The sequence below is a fragment of the Ischnura elegans genome, chromosome 5 (genome assembly GCF_921293095.1).
Source record: "Ischnura elegans chromosome 5, ioIscEleg1.1, whole genome shotgun sequence".
Lineage (NCBI taxonomy): Eukaryota > Metazoa > Arthropoda > Insecta > Odonata > Coenagrionidae > Ischnura > Ischnura elegans.
Genome location: NC_060250.1, coordinates 19,099,278 through 19,115,633, shown reverse-complemented (window position 1 = coordinate 19,115,633; position 16,356 = coordinate 19,099,278). Strand labels below are relative to the sequence as shown.

The 16,356-nt window shown below is 40.1% G+C and overlaps 1 protein-coding gene across 12 annotated transcripts in view; it reads right to left on the bottom strand.

Moving 5' to 3' along the window:
* The window catches only part of LOC124158546 (disintegrin and metalloproteinase domain-containing protein unc-71), a 967,603-nt gene that overhangs the window by 236,078 nt on the left and 715,169 nt on the right, over positions 1-16,356 (bottom strand). For all 12 annotated transcript variants that reach the window (XR_006864826.1, XM_046533688.1, XM_046533691.1 and 9 more), the window contains one exon: positions 912-981. Coding sequence is in view for 11 of the 12 variants with exons in the window: in XM_046533688.1 (XP_046389644.1) it covers positions 912-981 (70 nt within the window). In the remaining variant the exon portion in view is untranslated. The remainder of the gene's footprint in view (positions 1-911; positions 982-16,356) is intronic.

Below are 16,356 nucleotides of genomic sequence, written 5' to 3'. Positions count from 1 at the left end.
GCAAAGGATTTTTAAAAGCAGGAATTGCTAGATAAAAGTTTGAACTTGAAATGAAGAAAATAATACTTAATGAGAGCATCGTTTCAATGTATTTTTATGCTATTTTTAACATTTATTTTTAATGAAAGTGTTCATAACTGTTACGTAATAGACATGCATTTAAGTGTGAAGTGCATTATTCTATTCATCAAACCCTGAAATATCTAACGCTTCTTAAAATATCAATGCTTAGACATGGATTTAAGGGCAAAAATATCGCATTTAGCGAATGTCCAATAGGGATAAAAATTATGTGGAAGCATGACCAAAATTAATTGCCACTATCAACTTGTCGCAGTTCAGGCAACGTAATAAAATGCAAAAAAAATATATTGCCAACACAACTTTCATTAATTCAGTCATTATGGTGGGATAATTTTTCTACTGAGATGTTACTATCATCTCATGATTTTGTAGAAGCAATTCGAAACATTAAAAGTTGGGAAACAAAAAATACAGGAACAAATTCGCTCGCAAAAATAATTCCACATAGGAGTCTTCAAGGAATTAACTGCATTTAAATCAATAAGCGATTAGTCTACCGCGAATTTTGATCACTTCTCAGCATGGAATTGAATAATAAATATTTTTTCTCTCGTGTTGAATCAGCCATTAGCGCCTAGTATATACTATATGTTCAACTACACATTTTCTGATAGTTCACGAAAATTTTACCGTGTAAAAAGGCCTCAAGGGTGAATTAGAGGAGAAGGAGACGGGAGTATGAGGAGGAGGAAGACTAGGATTGTGGGTGGAGGAGCGGAAGTGGGTGGAGGGAGAGGGTTGAATGGGGTGGGGTTCGGGGGGAGTAGAAAAAAGGGAGGAGAAGGAGCGAACGAGTTAGACGTGGTAATTTGATTTTTCCCACAAACCTGCTTCGAGACTTGCTCTGCTCCGCTGTTCAGGAAATGCTTCTGCATGAGGTTGGGCGCCAGCAGTTGCCTGTAATGGAGGAGAGAAAAAATAATGGCATCAGTGAGGAGGCAAAGAGGAGGAAAAAAAATTAAATACCGAGACAAACTTGGTCTTTCTCTAAAAGGGCAACCTCTTTCGATTGGGGGGGGGGGGGGGGGGAGGAATGACTCTCGTAGAGTGCCGATGGGATGCTAAAGGTTAAATAGAGAGGAGATCGTGCATCGCGAACGCAACTGTTTCAATATCTACTTGACCCGAGATGCACGCATTCTTTCAATGCACTGGGTTGAAGCAGGATATGAGCTGGATGCATCGAAAGATACAGCAATCGAATAAAAAATTGAAGTGAAACACACGCATTATTCTACGAGTACTTCTTAAATAAATGACCTCTTTGAAAATTAAAGATATAAAAATAGGGGCAAAGGCAATGAAATAAATAAACCCTGAACAAGATTACTTGAAGGTTTATTTATAGGTCTATCAGGCTTCATGCCCTTTCATACGAATTATAAGTATCATTATTTGATACAAGTGATTGTTTACCGTTTAAATTTTCTCCAATTCGTGAATAATTTAGTGATCTATAACCTACGCACACAATAATTTAGATACAAATAAAGATGTGATGGAACAGTTCCAACTACTGGAATGAAATAAGGAATTGCAATTCAGTGGCACTAAATCCAACGGTCCAATTATAATGGCATCATGAGCAAAAGCAACCATCTAATATCATTGTATTACCTCAATATAAAATTAAATGACAGTTAAGCTTCAGTTAATTATGTCACACATCAATTCTCTACTAAAAAGTAATCATCAATAATTAGGCTACATGCAGAAAATATCCGCTCGTGGTCGACAAAATTAGAATGTAAATAAGTCACTGGTTCAAGGTCCAAACGCAACTTAGTACCGTACCGTAGCGACTCCGTCTATCTTTGCAAAATGATTTTTCCACGACACGCGCCCAACTCAATGACGGAGTAGTCTTTTCTCTTCTTGCCTCCTGACGGTCTGTGCTGATAATCGCCTATCCCTTCAGGGCGTCCTCCGGAAAAAGCCAGTCAGCTTGTAGATAGTTAGCTACAGAACAACACCCTTGCGGGATCTACGCAGACTCATTGTATCTATTTCCAAAGGCCCCCTAGGTTCATGTTTCAGTCTGAGGCAAAAGTTTTAAGTTCACTAAATGTTTGAGGGTGATATGCTATAAGGCGTGTTTAAATTTGTAAGGCAGCGAATAGGAGAAAGAAAAAGAAAAAAAAATGGGTTTAAGGCTCGTGGAATTTAACCTTTTAATCGTTAAATAATTCAAATTTTTGGGGGAAAACATTCTTTTAAACATAAGCATAGTAAGAGCTGCACAAAAATGATTTAATGAGATGAATAGCTTTGAATGCACTGCCTTAAGAATTTTCCTCCCTCATCCCATCTTTACCTTCTGGTGCTTCATATAAACCAATACACGAGACTGAGCTCATCAGAGCCGAATATACGTTCATCGAGTCCGCCGCTTACCATCGTTCGCTTACAACTTTCGAATATAGTAAGTGTACGAAAAAATTGCTTATGCTGAGGTGCGTTGCGCGGAAGGCGATGCCGTGATACGGCGTGCAACTGCAGGAGTGGTTTGAAGGAGCGATTATTGGGGGAACGCGAGTCTGTCCTAGGGGAGTCTCGAGAAAGATGTGAAGGTACAGAAGTGTACGGCGGAGGAGTTTTTACAAAATAAGCAGACAGAACCGAGTTCAACTTTTCTATTGTCAACTTCCTGAACCTTACCCTGGCGTGCTGCAACACAATATATTCGAAATGTCTCCACTTCTTTATATTTGCAATTTTTCGACGTAAAACGTTTCTTTATGTTGAATTCTCAATTAAGTATAACTGTACGTATTAGGGATGGTCGGATCGGATGCCTCGGATCCAAATATCCGCGGATATTGCCCTTTATCGGATGCATCGGATCCGAAGTCGCGGAAGACATCAGATCTGGATCCATAATTTTGAATAATAGCTTCAGTGAATTAGGGTGAAAAGAATTCCAATTCTATCTTCGAATGCGCCGGCGCATGCGATTCTTGTGCTACTCATGAAACGTTTTGTTTGAAAGCTCTCGAAGGGGTTATGTAGGAGAATTTCAGCCGTGAAAAATAAAAAATAGCAAAATACGACTGGTACATAGTGTGACTCCCAAGAGATTGAACAATCATCGGGGGAATCTCAGCGTCAGGAATTTGAAAATGAATTTGGATCCGAAAATATTCGATCCGAAAGATCCGGTTCCGAAAATCAAGGATCCGATCCGAATCCGGATCCGAAAAAAATCCTTTATCAGTCTATCCCTAGCACGTATGCAACAAAAATAATTGATGAACTATTGTGAAGCATGAAGAAATGTTCCCTCATGTTCCTTCAACACTTCACGATATAAATTTTTCGGTGTTTTGGCATCATGCGGAACGAAGGAGAAGGCATGGTTGGAGTGAGCGAGGGGCGATGAGGACACCATAACATGGACAGTAAATATCAAAAGAATCCTAAAGCGAGTTACCACGCTGAAAGTATTCCTGATCAAAATGTATTTCATGCAATCGTCTATTTATTTTATTCTAAAAATTGGAAAATTTCATTTCATCCACCACATACTGTTCAAGATACGTAGCAACCCTGGGCGGAGGGATGGGGGTGAGAGAAGTGGGATGAAGAGGAGGCAATGGAGAAAGAGAGAGAGAGTGTGGCCCATCAGTGGGGACGCGTAGAACGAGCGGAGGAAATAAAAAAGAGGAAGGCAAGACGTCTGCAATGGGGGTGAAGGGGAGTGGAAGGAAGGTTAAAGGAACGAGGAGAGCGGGACGTTCACAAATCGAGCGTTCGTCTCGAATTGGTGACGTGAAAAGACCTTGCAATGGGCTCCCACGCGGGGAACCCAAGGATTGGGGGTGGAACGACTCGTGGATGAGGGTAGGAAAACGTTTGGGGGCGGAGCGAGAGACGGTGCGACGGGGGAAGGTATATTTTATCATCGTCCCGTTTTATTTAGGAACTTCGAAAAAAAGTCTACTACGCATTCCAAATATTTGTATTCGCATACATAGAGGACGATGGCCCATGACTAAAAGATGGGTGCAGGGTAAAAATACTCGTATATAAATTTTATGTTGAAATAATGATATAGTGAGCATAGGTCTGTGATTGAAATGCGTTCGTCTCAAGAGCTCCTTATACTTTGCGATTTGACCCCCAGTGAATTTTTAGCCCTCTTTATTGTTGGGTCAAATATTCGTCAAGGAATAGACGCTCACCTATATCGCGATATTAAATCTCTTCGCTCAAATTTGAGGAAATGATCGCCTATCATTATTACTACGAAGATTAAAATACCTTGATACTTTGTTTAAATTTATAGTAATTTGAACATTTATTCAACCCTCTAGTTACGTTCAAACTGCTCGATGGAAAGGGAACATTAACCAACCATATGTGCGTCATGGTATGAGAATGCTTTGTTTCCTCTTATTTTACTTCTCTCCGCTTCTTCATGTTTACGATTTTTGGACGGCGAACTTTAATTATATCGAATTCTGAATTATGCATAGCCGTACAATCGAAATATAATTATTAAGGAATTATTTTGGATCGTGGAGAAAGGAATATTTCCCACGCAATTTCGCGATTTATATTCTTCGGTGTATTGGAATCATACGTAACAGAGGAGAAAACACGGATGGAGTGGACGAGGGGCGAGTAGGACAACGTCAAATGAAGGGCAAATGGCCAAAAAAATTCTTAAGTGACTTCCTAGACTAAAAGCATGAGCACAACGAAAGAAGCGACGATTGAAGAATACGTTTTGAATTATAATTACAATACTAAATCACTAAATACAGTTATGATATTCCTTTAAAATATTTGGCAGCCAAAATTATAATTTACTTTACCGAAATAATAATACTTTATACGCCACAATAGACACGCAAACACATAAGATAGGGGATTTTATTGAGAACTTGTAGCCCCATCAAGGTGCCGATGAATAATATCCCGGCATTCACAAAAAATAGGCGATTTTGATTGGGTATTCGCAGTCCGGAATAAACTGTCACCAGGGGCAAGTACCCTCTTGGCCCCCAGCAACCCACGCGCTACTTTTTAGGGGAGAGGGAATAGGATAGGAGTGAGGGGCCACTGTTGGTCCCAACACCCCATCCCAGAGGGAAAGAGAGTAAGGAGAAGGAGGAGACGATGAAGAAGAAGAAGAAGTAGGTTGGCGCATTCAACCAACAGCAGCAGCAGGGGGGAGGGGGGTGGATCAATTGGCCGAAATTTCCACGCCGAGTCACGTCGCGAGTGAAATTGAGGAGAAAGGAGAGGGGATAAAGACCATGGGGAGGGGGAGGAGAAAGAAGCCAGGAGTTGGGGGGAGGGAGATAAGTAGGAGGGGGATTAGGAGGGAGAGGGTGGGGGTGTGTTAGACGATCGGCAGGGCTGTGGCAGTGAATAGAGTTATGAAGCTGGGAAATTCGACGTGTGCTTAGGGACATTGCTTAAACCATTACAACCCAATGTTGTTTCTAAGTGAAATAAAAAATTTATGCATTTTTGCTCTATTCAGGAAAAAATTAGAGTACGTGTTCTCTGGTGCTATAAAGTTTAACTACGAAATATGTAGCTGCCACAATAATTATGATTGAGTAGAAAATTTTACTTATTTAAAATGGGAAGTATTGAAATTTTATTTATCCCAGAAGTAGCTCTGGGTTAGGAAGGGTTACGGAAAGCGAAAAATCGAAGGAAAGAATATCCAGAACGTAAAATTGGAACTGAAATTGAAAATATATATGCAACATGATTGTAAAAATATTTTATGTTACTGGCTTGGTATTTTACAGAATTGTCAGGTGCCAGATACAGACACCTGGCGATAGCGTAAAAAGCGCGACCGGTCGCACGGTTTGGCATTTGGAGGAGGTGACTGAAAGATGAGGTCATTTGCGCAATGTCGGAAGGGTAGGTAAGGAAGGGTGGAGGATAACGCGGCGTTAGAATTAGCAATGTATTAACGAAAGTCGCCAAAGGGACAACGGCTTAACGTTCAATCCAATGTTCGAAGTGTTCACACAACACGAAAGCAGAGATTGGTTAACCACTGATAATTATCTGCCACTGCAGGGATTTGCACCCACGCTCACGGGGTTTAATCCAACACTCACCACTCCATTAACCCAATCACCGAAACTGAACCTATTAAATATCGGTATATGTTGCCTATAATTTATCAAGTGAAGTCATGCATCACTTTCACACTATCTCGCCTTGTGTCTCAAATAAAGTAGAACACCACGTAATACTAAGTGAATAATTTTTCCAAGTCTCTATTTACTCATTCTAGTTACCATTTCAGTTGGAATTCTGGATGTGACCACTCAATGGAGGCCCTTAATCATAGCAACCGAGTCAGATTTAAAATAAAAAGGCCTCTTTGCTCACAAGCTTTACTAATCCTTAGAACTATATGCGACAATGATACTTTACAGTCTTGGAGACCGAGAGTTAGGCCAAAATATATTTGGAGTGATGAAAGAGATTGTGGATCAACGCGCAATTTTCTCAGAGCTAATAACAATGTAGTTCGCAGGGCCTATATTTACATGTTTCAGACTTTCTTATAAGGCGGCCACTAAGGCCCATAGAAACAGGAAAGACATCTGAGACACAAGGACACTAACGTTTTCAATCGAAAAATCACTCATAATTATCAGAATCAAAATATTTTGGAAGTGGTTACCTTTCCGATAAATAACTGTATAGAGACATGAACCATTGACCTACTGCGGGTATTAAATTGAAAGTGTCTAGTTACTAAGCCGTTTTTTGCTTTTAACCTTGCATTAAAAATATATCAACCACAAAAGATATTAGTGAAAGTTATCCATCCCTCATTTACCATTCAAAACCATTTAATAATATTTATCTTTTATTGTTGGCCTCTTGTTTTGTTTGGTCAGTGACTAAGAAATGAAATAAATGAAGAATGAAATGTATAGTTTATAGTTTCCCTTTCCCCATGTAGTTCCTTCTGACCACACCTCTTGGAGACAGTTCACAAATTCACCCCGACAAACCTTCACTGTCGAAAGACTGAGGGAGAGAGGTCATCGGGAAGGCCGAGAGGGCAGAATGGAAACTTTGCATGGAAGAGAAGAGAATGAAGTAGAAAGGGGTTGGCTCGTGATAAAGGCGGGGATTTTGGCAAGGGCCTGAATTAGAACCTTATTTAGAAGGGGTGGCGAGTAGGTATTGAAAGGATTTTTCGAATTCCTTGGCCTCGCTCCGGGAATTTCCTCCCCCGATTTTTTTTATATCAAACGCTCCTCTCCCATTTCACAGGCCTCGCCCTCTTCTGCCGTCCCATATACTTCATTTCATTCCGGGACCTACTCTAAGCAATCGGACGGGGCCCGGCGTGCCAGCGACATTTGAAGCGAAAGTAGATGATGCGAAATATCTCCGGGAGGGGTGCAGTTTCCGCCGCCTCTGGGTCCACTCTTTCAAATGGCGGACTTCAGCAGGCCTTCGGGCATGAGAGCTGGAGGGGGAAAATGCGAGGCAATGCCAACGGACGGTTATCTTACTCCATCATTGCACCTCGAAATGAACCCTTTACGAAGACGAGTTCATGAATAAAGTGCGTCTTAAGGGTCTACGGAGACGAGTTGGGTGCACCTAAAAAATTCCAATCGTATGAAACTCAAGAGAAACTATCCCTACCGTTCGATCAGTAATTTTTGAGGACGAATTAACCACATAAAACCTATGTAAATAAAATCACCTAAATCATATAAAGGTTTTCAGATTTTATAACGTAGACTCCGGTGGCCAATTGTCAACATAAAAAATTTTAAAAATATTTTAACTCGGTTTTGTCAGCATTTCTTGTTTACAAATGGCATGAAAAAAAACTAAAGAGGGAAGAAAATTGAGTGAATGTCAGAATTCAAAGAATTAAATAGAAATTATTAAGGGAATTCGTGGTCAATCACGCCAGCATACGTAGTAGAATACCGAAAAACATGCTGTGATAATCAAAATATGAAATATTCAATTATAAACATAATCTGTCTTGATTGGAATCCAAAACTGTATTTCCCAATTACCAATCAAGTATGTGTAATTACAGTTCACTCAATTCACTCATTTTTTCTCAGTTAAAATTCAAAATGCCATCAATGTGTGAGCGAGTTCATCCGCTATCAAATTCTTAGGTGAACAGATAAGTAAATCTGTAACTGAGTTTCATTGCAATGACTTACAATATGGACACCAAAGGTGGAAAACCGTTTTATAAGAGATGCGAATATTTTTCGTATTGCTTAGTCAATATTGAGATGTCCTAAACATATCCGGCCATTGAGAGATATGTTATGTCATTCATGATCAGAGCGGCATGTAGGAAGCCAAAACAAATTTCATTACCATCAAAATGTGATACATTTTTGTGTACCTTTTATTCATGACAAAATCATAATCGAAAATTGGAAAATCAATACCAATAGTGAGAAAAATTACAAGAACGGGGCTGGAGTGCACTACCAGATAAAATGTCGAATGTGCAATTTTTTCCACTTCGTCGCGAAAATTTGGACCGTCGCCGGGTAGGAGGGGGACTTGGATTGGAGCACCAGAGTGGGTCGGACGGGGACTCTGTAATACTTCACATCGCTTCTTTACACAGTTCCCTCTTCGTGAGTTCGCTGTTGATTGAAAAACGCCTGACAGCTTCCCTTTCTCGGAAAAGGTAATCCCTGCGTCCTCGGCCAAAATTATTTTCCTCACCTCCTCCAACCTACCATATGGACTACCTCCATACGATGGCACCTTCGAGGGGCCATCGATCTACGGTGTGCAGCCAATAAAATGCCCAGTCTGATGAATTATCTTCCTTCGGGACGCTTACGCGGGTGCAACCTCACTGTTGAAGCTCAAAATCGGGACAGTGCGAGAAAAGCAGTTATTTTTAAAGTGGCAACAAAAACGAAGATAGAAAGAAAATACGAGAAGACAATTTGTGTGCTACCTACTCTTAAAATATATTCATCATATAACCGAGAAGGATCACCTCATTTAGTGATCGTTGTTATTTGAATATACATTACCGAGAAGTTTGAAAGAGGCAGATCTGGTCCCGCAAAAGCAATAAAAATGGGTAAAAACGTTGCTTATATTGTGGGTTGTACATCCAAAAACAGCAAAACATTTTGCAGAATCTCGTAGTGGTAGAAAATTGTAAATTAATAGAGATTCTGCATGCATTATGTTACCCTACTGGTTTTTCGTGAAATTAAGGAGGCCACTGGAGATCAGTCAGACAATTATGATATTCTCTGGTCCCTAATACTCACTACCGGAGATGGTGAGTGATTTAGGCCTTATTTTACAGCATACAGGGTTCACTACCTTCCCGATTTTCTCTTACAACTTTGGAGATACCAATTTTAACTAACTTAGTTGCACGTTCTGCTCTGAAAGCTTGATTAATAAATATATTCACAAGAATTTCTTATATTATTTCCAGGGTAAATGCAAGATCAAAACTGAATTTCAGTATTCGAAATAGGTAAACGTATCCGTAATGCCTACACTATACGATGGGATATCCAATAAATATTTAAGTAACAACATAACTTGATTAAAACTTTTGAAAAAAATTTCATGTAACATATACTTCATAAATAATATGTCCTATTATCGTACAAAAATATTTTTGGAGAGCGAACACTTTGAATTTAAAAAATGGAACAAAAATTTGCGGATATAGTTATTTTTTGGTGCGAGAAGTAGGAAATTCGCGCAAAATTATGGCCATATTATTCAACGGATACAAACTTCCAATATTTCGAACGGAGGAAGACATCTCGAAAATTTCGAAATATCAAGAATAAGAAGTCAAAAGTAAGATATAGAGCGAATTAGAGCGGGAAAAACCGGAAATTTATGGGAGGGAGAGGAACGAGAGAAAGGATATAAAAAGGAAAGAGTCCCAATTCTGCTTCCACTTTCGGAGCCCTTCCCACATCTCTTATCGCTCCGCCGATATCTCCGATAGCCATCCAAGTGGACCTTAAGTGGAGCGCAGGAACACAGTTTTAGAGGGGAAATAAAGGATCGGTTTCCGGCGATTGATGCTTTAATATAACAGCTTCGGGATCCTCCAGCATTTGAGATGTCGAATCGAGGGGAAGAAGAATGCTACGAGATTTTCCAAACTGAGCCACAGGAGAGGTACATGATGAGAACTGAGAGGTTGGTTATGGGAGTGAGGAGCGGCCAAGGAGGCAGAGAAGAGGCCGACTTAAGGAGGAAACGAGGACGAAGAATTGAGAGAGATGGGATGTGAGACAAAGACATGCGGGCAAAAGGGCAGCGAAGGTGGAAAGGGGTTATATAGCGTCAATACAAAATAATGCTCGTTTCCCCGCGAATAAAAATAAATTTCGTATTCTAGAGACTCAAAAAAACCTTACTTGCGAGAAATAACGTACCTGTAGACACTAATACCTTACCCGTAATATAATTCTGGAAGTAATACATGAGGACTCATATTTATACTAGGGACCATTTCCTTGCGTACTAGACTGATATAACGTACCTTATATCGATTTAAAAGCACTAGATCACTCCATTTATCCATCAATGCATTCAAAGATCAGTTAAATTCAGTTAAAGGTAATCAAAGGATAATGACAATGCTAAGGATAATGAACTAAATATTTTATATGAAATAATATGTTCACGGCAAAAGAACTTTACCTGCACCATGGCAGAAAATAGAGTAACTATGACTACATTACCAAACATCAAAGTGTGAATTAATAATAAGTTAAGGGGCTTCAAGAAATATATGCCACTCCTCAAAGCAAACGTTATTACTTCAAGAACAATGTAAAGCTGTACCTTGTACATTGAAAAATGTTAAGCTGCTGGAGAAATGGAGCGAAATACTACACAATAAAGTGATGGTGGAAGCAAAGACAATTTAGAAATATTCTTTAGAGCTTGGGGAAAAAAATACATTCTGGTAAAGTGCGACAGTGACCTATACAACAGATTTTGGTGGCTCGGCTGCCAAAGCAAAAGCAAGGCGATATGGTGTGGTATTGAAATATTACCTCGTTCAATGAATAGCCGTTTTTTTCCTGTTTTTCTCACTATTTGGCCATTATACTCTCGGTTCGTTTATTTCGCGATAGGAGAAAGGAGAAATTGAAGATCGGGGTGATGTGATTTCTTCACCCAGAATGGCCAATGACTATGGCCGGAGCACGGCAACACGGCAATGACCCTCTTGCCAATGCCCGGCCTAAGTAGCGGTGGACGCAGCTGCCATCGTCGGGGTGTATCGCCGATGATGGCAGCGACTGAGAGAAGGGCACAAACCTAACAAGGCGCTTGGACACGCCCCATCAAATGTAACACCCCTGAGCTTTGGGAAAGGATCAAGAAATTCCTATTTCAAATATTGCGCCTCATTGAGCTGATCAAAAGGACAATGGACGACCAACGAAGAAAACGGGTGAAGAATTATTGGAGGAGAATGAAATGCTTATGGTCATTTGAGAGTAATTAAATCAACAATTTGACGGAATGGAAGTTGAAAGGGAATTAGTGAAAATGAATCCTTGCACTAATTATCACTGAAAATACATATAACTAAGTGCTTGAGGCGTCACTTCGTTGAAGTAGCGAACATAAATTTCAGAATTAACTTTGCATTATTCAGCAGAGTTAAAATGCCCTACTGAAAATATCGCTGGAATAAAGATAACTAGGTAGAAAACCACTAGATATTAATAGCCAAAATACGTGGATAAGATGCTAAATAAAAATGAGGATGCCGATTGAGATATGCATTGTCTCGTAAAATGATGGGAAGAATTGGTAAATTTTACTTTTAAACAAGCAAAGGCAATGGTAAATTTATTGAAATGGAAACATCGAATGGGCCATTTTGTCATCAATGCCCGCTGCTATCGATTTCATTAAAGACGATACCAAATGATTCATATTAAACCACGACATTAGTGCGGAACCATATAATGCAACAGCTTTAATTAGAAAACGCATTCACTTAGATTTGAATTGATTTTGAATAACTGAAAAGACGTGATCACCGCCATATTACATGACCGAATTAAAGCAGTTATAAACGTTATAACAGAATGCTTTCATCAATAAATAAGCGGTTGATTGCAATCAGTGGTTAATGCGTAATAAAATTAGCAACGCTTTGGCATTGACTTAAAATCAGTTTTCCGCGCATCTTCGAAAGCGTCCGCATAAACCGCACGCACAATGATGCACGGGAAATATCAAATTATGCGCAGCGGAAAGAGTGATATGTAATATATGGAGTAAGCATGAAAGAATTCGAATATTGCGTGGCCCTCAATGCACGTGGATGCTTCGGTTAATCAAAATATTCTTTCTTTTTTACCCCGCAGTTCCAAATTAACTTCATCACCAGTGGCAGAGACCACTGCGAAAAAAGCTTCATGCAACTCCCCCTCTAAGTCAGCCATTTCAATAGTGACGTGCACATATTGCAGGGCATGATATAAACTAAGATAATTACAAGAGAGGAGGAAATATAATATTTTTTCATCATTTGATGTACGGGTTCGAAAATAAAAATGCACACGACCTCGCCCGATGGCATGTATGGTTTCGGGAGGAGAGAATTCTCCGCGTCGCCAATTAAAGTTAAGGGACGGAAAAAATCCCTCTTATTCCGGCATTGGACGGAAAATATGAAAGAATGGAGGGGAAACGCGACGGGGTTCCGAGAATTCCGAAGCCACACTGTCGACTGGCGGGAGAAAAAAAAAAGAAAACTCACGGTCGGATCGGAAAAACAGACAAATGAAGAGCGTGGGCGAATCAAAATGATATTCTCTTCGCGCTTGAAAACAGGAGGAATGGCCCAATCTCCCGCGTCTCCCCGCAATAAACAATAAAAAAATAATGTAATGAATGGAGTACAACGGTTTTCACTCCCTAGAAGCAAAATAATATTTTCAGCGCATGAACGTTTGTTACAACATCGCAATCTCGGCGGGAAATCGCTGTATAGTTCTTTCCCCTTCGATGGAAAATTTGCTTCATCTCCAACGGTACAGAATTCTGGGGTTATGTGCTTTACACTGAATAGGCAGGCCAGATTGAAACTAAGTAACAGCGGAATAAGCAAGCATGGAATGAAACTCGACCTGCTCTATCACGAAATAACCAGAGGGGGCCAGGAGTTTTGTATCCCAACCGCAAAACGACGGAACAATACATAAATGTTCTTACGACACCAATTTTCCGTTACAAAATTTAGGTTTTTCACAAACGCGTCTTTCGCAGATATCGTAAATAATATACTACTATTAACCTTCATGTTCACCTCCAATTGCTCATCACTTATGCGCCCAGAAATGGACTTTCGATTCAATCACAATTTCTGTTGCATTTTACCAATGTGTTTCGAGGTAAAATGGCTGCAACATAATAATGCCGGGTTCGCCTCACATATTGCTTCGGCAAGAAGGTTAGTCTATTTTGTGGGGGTAGATATCACTCTGGACCAAGCCACAGGCGTGTGAGTTACACACGCTCAAGAAAGGTGGAATATTTATTCCTCGGGCTAAAACTCACCGCAAGGTTACGGTTCCGAATGGATGGGTTGTTAAAATTTTTATGACTAGGAACTCTTATTGACACTCAATATCGCTAATCGACGTGGGGTGCAAATGATTTCAATTTCTTAAACTATTTTATTGGTAAGTAATGTGTCAAATTATGGGATGATGTGAGAGAGTGCGTGAATATTTGAGGTTTTAATATGCTTCATTTTGTAATTTGGTTGAATTTCCCATTCTGTCATTCAGGCATGCAAAACTTTATGTCAAAAAAGAGCCATTTTTACTCGTTAAATTTTAGAATCCACAAGCATTTAATGTGAAATGATAGAAATCATCTTACTAAAAATTACCCTATTTGAAAAATTTCTAGGTTTTTGAGTTTAAGCCTCCCAAGCATAACTGCACTTCGGTGAAAAACTTGAAAGAAAGTGATCTAGCACTTCACGATCCAGTACCTTTCGTTATGATGCACTGAACATTTATTTACAGACGTATTTGAAGAATTATGTTAAAATTAGGCTATTACCGTTTCAGGATCATACCTGCATCTTATAAAATCATTGTTATACCAGCATATCGACCTATTTGTTAAGCAGGTACGCAAATGGGTGAGAATTTCAAAACTCAACTGAAATAGAAAAGAGAAAAAGAAACTCTCTAGATCCATCTGAGTGCCAATACTTCTCTGGAAACGCTTGTTTTCAGTAGCTCTACATTGAAAAACAGACAGAGAAAAGCAAACTGAAAGGCGAACCAGAGAAAAATATAGAAGGAAAATTCAACTCCCAAACCCTTTGTATGATATGGCGAAAAAAATCCCGAGAGAATTCTAATATTTACCCTTCAATTACATCTGACAAAGTTTGAATAAGAGAATCACAGAAATACCAGCAGAATGTTATGACGATGATCAATTTAATTGGAAGCAGTAAAACTTCCAACGCCGGTATCCACTATGAATTAATGGATAAATGTTGCAGAGGAAAACAATTCCTTTGGACAGGGAACAAAAAACTCGATAGTAATCCCGAACGGAATAGAATACGAAGGGATACTTAATTGGTTGAAATACCTCCGGCGCAACCAAATAGAGAGGATTTGAATCGCTGTTATGTTTCAGCAGTAAATTTAGCGAATTTGCAATACAGTCGAGCTGGCCTTACAGTGATTTGCAATACAGTGGCCTTACGTTAGAGTCGCGTTCCTCAACCACTCACCAAACAAGAGTTGAATCACGAATTTCATCCAGAGTATTCAGCAAGCACGGACAAAAATCCTCGCTAATGATGTACTGTTTCACTCTCACCAAGCAAAACCGATCTTTTATTTACCTCGATATCGAAGAGGACTCAACTCAAAAATTGAATAAAAAATGGCAACTAAATGAAATCAGAGAACGACAACGCAATACGAGAGACGCAACCGTTTTACGATTAAATTTGGAAATACGATTTTAGTTTTTCCCTGTCAATGATTTTTATGAACTCTACTATGAGAATGGAGAGGGTGAAATGGACGGAGAGAAAAAGGAACGACGAAGTGCTGGACATGGTGGGTGAGGAGAGGCAGCTTTTAGATGAGTCACGGAGGAAACAGAAGGTATGGATGGAGTTAGTGCTTAGCGGGGAGGGGATGTTGAAATTGGTGTTAGAGGGTAGAATGTTAGGGAAACGAGGGAGAGGAAGGAAAAGAATAGGATTTTTAGATAGATTGAAAAGGATTAGGCCTTACAGAGAATTAAAGAAGGCAGTACTGGAAGGAAAGGGAGGCTTCCAGATCACTTCTTGGAAACCTACCTTAATCGGTAGAATACTATAATAATAACTATGGCACTGTGCCAGGGCTCATTTCGGCCAAAGTAGGCCAATAATCTGATACCCAAGTGATGAATATTTCAAAATATATTACAAGGAGAATAGAAGGAAAACATGATATTTAGGATTTCACTCATCTAATGGGGTTTGAACAGTTGAAAGCAGTCAAACTGTTAACGAAGGGAGTGCAAGGCATGGAGTGCAGTGGGATTTATGAACATGAGCAGACCGAGATGGTTCCTAAATATTCACTTATTCGTCCATTAGCTTCGTCTTGGGGAGCAGAATTAGTGGGAAACCATCCCGTGAAATCAACAATGGTTCGGGTAGGCTGAGGAAGGAAACAAATGAACGGGAATTTCCCGATGAAGTGAAACTATGGACAGTCCACGGAGCGAGCGCCGTTTTCTGTTTCACTGAATATTGCTGATGACGCCTCGCCTTCGCTTCACGCGAGGAATGAATAAATGTGCAGAGCTGCAAATATGCCAGCGCGAGAGAGAGAGAGAGAGAGGAGCCGACGCCAAAACCAATCCGGAGACAAAATCTCATCAGTTCCAATTTCCAATTTTGATTGAGTAAAGGCTATCATTTTCCCCGGGAACGAGCGGAAGGGATAGCCCCTACCCCTTTCCATCGGAATCACGTGATTTGACAGAAGAGTGACACTACGCGTGTGAGCAAGCGAGATCCACACATAGTTCGGCGGAGGGGCTTACACATCAATATCGCGGGGGGATGATGATTATACGCACAGTGGAAGCGGAGCACGTCACGTACCGCGGATTGATTCTCTGGGTGCTCTCTCTCTACATTTATATTTGCTTGCAAAACCCTGACTGAGTTAAAGGAATATAGGCGGGCAGACGTTATCCTGCCCGCCTACACTCCTGTAACTC